General features: G+C 38.1%; 1 protein-coding gene across 12 annotated transcripts in view; it reads right to left on the reverse strand.

Moving 5' to 3' along the window:
* GPATCH8 (G-patch domain containing 8) overlaps positions 1-5837 on the reverse strand; it is a 103121-nt gene that overhangs the window by 43664 nt on the left and 53620 nt on the right. For 9 of the 12 annotated variants that reach the window (XM_017516101.2, XM_017516096.2, XM_037734095.1 and 6 more), the window contains 2 exons: positions 1616-1683; positions 551-637 (listed from right to left, as the gene is read on the reverse strand). In XM_017516101.2, the coding sequence (XP_017371590.1) occupies positions 551-637; positions 1616-1642 (114 nt within the window). In that variant the 5' untranslated portion in view covers positions 1643-1683. Of the gene's footprint in view, positions 1-550; positions 638-1615; positions 1684-3758; positions 3804-5837 lie in introns of all 12 variants that reach the window. The other 3 variants (XM_037734098.1, XM_037734101.1, XM_037734102.1) reach the window with 1 other exon arrangement.

The following is a 5837-nucleotide window of genomic DNA, read 5'->3' on the forward strand; positions in this document are numbered from 1 at the left end:
AGTCTTGCTGTTGCCCAGGCTGGAGTGGTGCAGTGCTATGATTTGCAGCCTCAACCTCCCGGGCTCAAGTGATGTTCCTGCCTCAACTTCTCAAGTAGCTGGGACCACAGGCCATGGCTGACTAATTTTGTGGAGACAGGGTCTTTTTATGTCGCCCAGGCTGGTCTTGAACTCCTGGGATCAAGTAATCCTTCCGCCTCGACCTCTGCCAAGTGCTGGGGTTACAAGTGTGAGCCACCATGTTTGGCCTCAAAGGACTTTTAACAATTTTTACTGCTACCACTACTTGATTACCTACTGTGTGACAGGCACTGTGCTTTCAAACACTAACTAATATAATCTTCCTAACAGACTTTTGGAATAGATATTATGTCTATAGTTTTTAAAAAGCCAATAAATAGGAATGTAATAGAAATCTGAGATCTACTACTAATTACCACCAAATATCAAACAAATGCTATCAACAGTGATACTCTTCAACAAAATTTGAGTTCTTTTTTCTTCAGTGAGCACCTACCCACCTGCCCAATGAATAGCTTTGTTTGAATACCTTGTACTTTTGTCTCAGCTCTTCTGTGTCTTCTTTTTCCACTTCTAGGACACGGCGCCGTTCGGTAGCATCTTCAGCATAATCAAGCTTGACAAAAATAGATGATTAGACTTAATTCCTAACGTACCCCCAAGATTAGCTATGAAAAAAGTTATTTATATAACTACAGTATTATCTGAAAACAAAAAAACTTTGTATTTTGCTCAGCTTGCTTTATTGTCACCCCACAGAGAAAATCACATGCAAAATAGTTTGTTAATCCTTAAATGCTGGCAGTTTCTAAAAGGCACATTTGTTGAAAATAGACTTTACTTCAATGTTAATTTTTTTTCTTTTTTTCTGAGATAGGGTTTCACTCTTGTTGCCCAGGCTGGAGTGCAATGGTGTGATCTCGGCTCACTGCAATCTCCGCCTCCCAAGTTCAAGCAATTCTCCTGCCTCAGCCTCCCAAGTAGCTGAGATTACAGTGCCCGCCGCCAGCCCCAGCTAATTTTTTTTGTATTTTTAGTACAGATGGGGTTTCACCATGTTGGCCAGGCTGGTCTCAAACTCCTGACTTCAGTGATCCACCCACCTCAGCCTCCTAAAGTGCTGATATTACGGGCATGAGCCACTGTGCCCAACCTCAATGTTAATTTTCAAATAATTAGGAGTCAATGAAGAAAATATTTGCAGCAAGGCAAAGCAGGTATTACAGATGGCAGCTGTACCCAATTCTACAAAGGCAAAGCTTTTATCACAGCAACATTTTAAGAGCTGAGCAACACTGCCCACTGAAACAAGCACAAAGGTCTGGATCTAAGTTGAAAATTGCCTTGCTGTATAACCCTGAGCAAACCACTTAACTTCTTTATGTGCCAGTTAAAACAGGGGCATTGTTTATATTCTATTAGTCTCAAAAGTAGCACTAAATGAAAATGTAAAATATATTTTTTAGCTGTCCAAAGAAAAATATTAAAACTACATTTTATCAGATAAATGTATTCTTGCACGGACATCTGAATTTGGGATTGGTATCATTTAAAAATATCCTATAAAAATCAGAAGTTAATGAGATCAATTTACCTCCATTTCCATGCGACCCATGCCCATGACATCATACTTGACAACGATTGGAATGGGATCTGTTCTCCCTGTAATAGGAACACATAATCAAGGTAAGGTGCAAAGCCAAGCCAACAGCTCATTTTACACATTGGGTTTGGGTGGTTAGAGATCTTGCCTTGGAGTGCAGAGACCAGAAAGCTACAGTGAACCAAACACAAGCCATTCTCACAGCTTACACTCAAGACCTTCCTTTCCTAGTTGAAACCCAACTAACCACCTTGGCTGACCTTCCAGTTGGGATTAATTCCAAATTACTATGGCAAAACTTGATTAATAAGTAATGCAAAGCACTTTTAAGCAATGGCATCAGGAGGTTTAAATTTTAAAGCTTTAAAAATGTTTTTTAAGATCCCCAAATAACTTCCCATCAAAAATCACTTCACTCTGTCCACTGATAATCCTCCTACACAACTTTTTTAAACTGGTTAAAAAAAAAAAATCTCAACTGGCATGGTTAAACAGAAGAAGCACATTTTCAAACATGATGTAGTAAAACTTTATAATGACAAATCAGGATGTTAAACTTTGTTTTCAAAAGATGCTTTACAATTTTTTTTTTTGATGATCCTCATAGACAAGGAGATGCTTTACAATTTAATGGTGCTGTGAAAAATTTAAATAAGAAGCAACAATTAGTTGCCCTTAGAGACAAAGAATAGTTTTCCTTTTAATCTGGTGCTCTAAAGTCCCATTTCCTAGGGTGGATTTAACACTGCAGGGTTAACTGGTAAGCTGTGAAAAGGACTAGTTGCGAAGAAAATTGACTTTAAACTAATTGATCTATGCTGGAGATTTTTTTTTAATAAATATATATTTAATCCACTCATAACCAGCCAAACAAAGCAAAATGGGGCAGACAAGCACTTTACTACCACAGCTGTTTTACATCACAACTTGCGCTTTTTATTGTGATGTAAGCCCACTGAAAAGAGGACTTACCTTATCCGTTGTACACCTTTAGTGAAAAAACACAATGTTTACTTCCCTCATCATTTCACTCAGGCTGGTGTAAACAATTGGTTTTTTTGGTTGTATTGTTGTTGTTGTTATACACACATATATATATTATACCTTTGGGCTAAAAATGGAGTTTTCTTAGGCTAAATCTGAGACATCACCCCCCCAACCCCAAAAAAACTTAAAAAAAAAAATAAAGGCCATGACCATGACTGGTTTTGGTCCTGCAAAATAAAGAAGAAACCATGTTCAAAATGATCACAACCACTTGTATTCAGTGGCTCTGTATCTGTGGAATTAGTTTTTGCCTTTAAGATGTAATGAAAAATTCATAAGTTTACTTATGTATCCTATTGTTGTTTTTAAACAATAAATAGGAAAAATTAGAATTATCACAATACAAAACACAACTGTTAAAGAACATCTCATGTCAGAAAAAAAAAAGGAAAACTTCTAGAATACAGCCTTCTTTTAGATAAAAAGACTGCCAGTAAAGCAAAATGAAAATGCATTACTACCTTATGCCCAATGGTATAATAAATAAGCAGTGACTGCAATCTTTAGCAAAAGGACCAAATTAAAGACAGGTTATAAAAATGACTTCCTAGGTGCAATATCACTTTCATAACGTCTCAATCAGGGATTTACTGGTAAAAACAAATGGTCCAATGAAAGAATTAAAAAGAAATGTCAAAGGAATTTATTTTGGTATATTTTTTGATCTTTCAGAATTTGTTTTGCAAGAATCAAGAAGTTTTGGTACAAATTCATTACCTCTGTAAACCCCTGTTTATAAACTCTGCATTAGTACTTTTGCCTTCTAAGGCAGTCAAAGTTTGTTTTAATTTATTTATAAATTGCAGTAGCAAGTGCTAGTGCCCATTACATTGTGGGGAAATCAAGTTTTTGACAGTATTAGAATTTAATGTTTTAACTGATTTTGTTGGCAGTTCTAACACAAACAGATACATCCCTTCTTAACATTACCCTTTAATGAACAAGGATCAGACAAGTTGCATAAGGAAAGGAAAGGAAAATGAAAAAGACCAAGCAGAAGGATGAAGGCTACAACAGAGAAAGTAAGCCTAACATATTGGTGCACTGATGACAAAAGGAGTAATTCAGTCTGAAAATAAAAAATTACCACTGCTAAGTTTACCATCACCACAACAAGTCCAGGATCATAATGCTGTAAAAAAGAAACACCATTTGTTAGGCAGAAACCATTAGGGTAGGAAACAGGCCTTCTAGCAGGCAGACAGGATGGGGTAAAGTTAACAGTTGGGCTTTGTCCCTCCCCCAATCTCAGCTGGGGACAGAAGAAGGACATTTTGTGCTACAGCAGCTGTTTTCATACTGGTCAGACTAAGGTGTGAGATTTTTGTACTGCTACTTGAGAACATGAACAACATCCTCTTGAATAAGGCAGGAGGGTAGGATGTCAGTTTAAAGCGAGAGAACTAGCTCTAGCTTCCAAACTTTCATTTAACTATTCATTCTGGTAAATCAGTATTCAGGGCCCAAGGTGGGACTTTTAAAAGAAATGACATCTGGCCGGGCGCGGTGGCTCAAGCCTGTAATCCCAGCACTTTGGGAGGCTGAGGCGGGTGGATCACGAGGTCAAGAGATCGAGACCATCCTGGTCAACATGGTGAAACCCCGTCTCTACTAAAAATACAAAAAATTAGCTGGGCATGGTGGCACGTGCCTGTAATCCCAGCTACTCAGGAGGCTGAGGCAGGAGAATTGCCTGAACCCAGGAGACGGAGGTTGCGGTGAGCCGAGATTGCGCCATTGCACTCCAGCCTGGGTAACAAGAGCGAGACTCCGTCTCAAAAAAAAAAAAAAAAAAAAAAAAAAAAAAAAAAAAAAAAAAAAAAAAACCACACAAAAAAAAAAAAAAAAAAAAAAAAATGACATCTAAGACTCAATCAGATCAACTAACTGGACAGTAATAAAGTCATTTACTTCACCAAAATAATTCTAGGAGCTTGGAGTATGGGTGAGATGTCCTCAAGACTTCTCTAGAAATAGATATATACATATATCTAACAATTAAGAGATCTAGAAAATAATCTTAGATCCTCAGTGCTTGAAGAGCTTTGTGCATTTCAGTTCTGTTATGAATACAACTCTTTAAGTGGCTCTCCTTAGAACTTTCCTTCCTGTTAACTAAGACTGTCCAAGACGCCCAATATCTTTCTTTCAGCACAGAACAAAACCAATCTTTCAAGGAGAGCTCCAGAGAAACTGACATCAAAAGAGCTGTCACACTGAAAATTACTCCACTCAGAGTTAACTCATAGAAAATAAATAGCATGACTTTCAAAGCAATCTTGAAGGTGACATTATTGCCTGGGCCAAGTAGCAATTTCTTAACCTTATTAAAGAGGCTACAGACCAAGGAAAAATCCCAGTGGGAAAAGACACCAAAAACTACATATAAGAAGAGGTTGCAGCATTAAAAAACAAAAACAAAAACCCCTCAATTTATTCAGTTGCTATCAATGATAAATCTGAATGAACATTACTTAGAATACCTGAATACCAATTTGTAGTGATGACTTCAAAAGGTAGGTAGCAATAGAGTGTCTGCTAATATGCATTCTATAGAAAACTCAACTTTTTTTGAGATGGAGTTTCACTGTTGTTGCCCAGGCTAGAGTGCAATGGTGGGATCTCAGCTCACCGCAAACACTGCCTCCCAGGTTCAAGCGATTCTCTTGCCTCAGCCTCCTGAGTAGCTGGGATTACAGGCATGCACCACCATGCCCCGCTAATTTTGTATTTTTGTAGAGACAGGGTTTCTCCACGTTGGTCAGGCTGGTCTCGAACTCCTGACCTCAGGTGATCCACCCTCCTCAGTCTCCCAAAGTGCTGGGATTACAGACGTGAGCCACCGTGCCTGGCCTCAACTTGTTTTAAAAATAAAAGCCAGGTTCTCTACTTCTTGGTTTCTCTTAAAATAGGGCAAATATTATTTAAAATATATTAAATTAGTGAGAACATTTTTTGTTGCTTGTTTCACTCCAAAGGAGGCAACTTCAACCAGAACACTAAATAATCTCCTTAAAAGAAATTGTTGCTTGGCATTGTGGTTCACAGCTGCAATCCCAGCACTTTAGGAGGCTGAGATGGGCAGATCACGAGGTCAAGAGATGGAGACCATCCTGGCCAACATGGTGAAACCCTGTCTCTACTAAAAATACAAAAATTAGCTGGG

Source organism: Cebus imitator, unplaced genomic scaffold, assembly GCF_001604975.1.
Source record: "Cebus imitator isolate Cc_AM_T3 unplaced genomic scaffold, Cebus_imitator-1.0 Scaffold573, whole genome shotgun sequence".
Taxonomy (NCBI): domain Eukaryota; kingdom Metazoa; phylum Chordata; class Mammalia; order Primates; family Cebidae; genus Cebus; species Cebus imitator.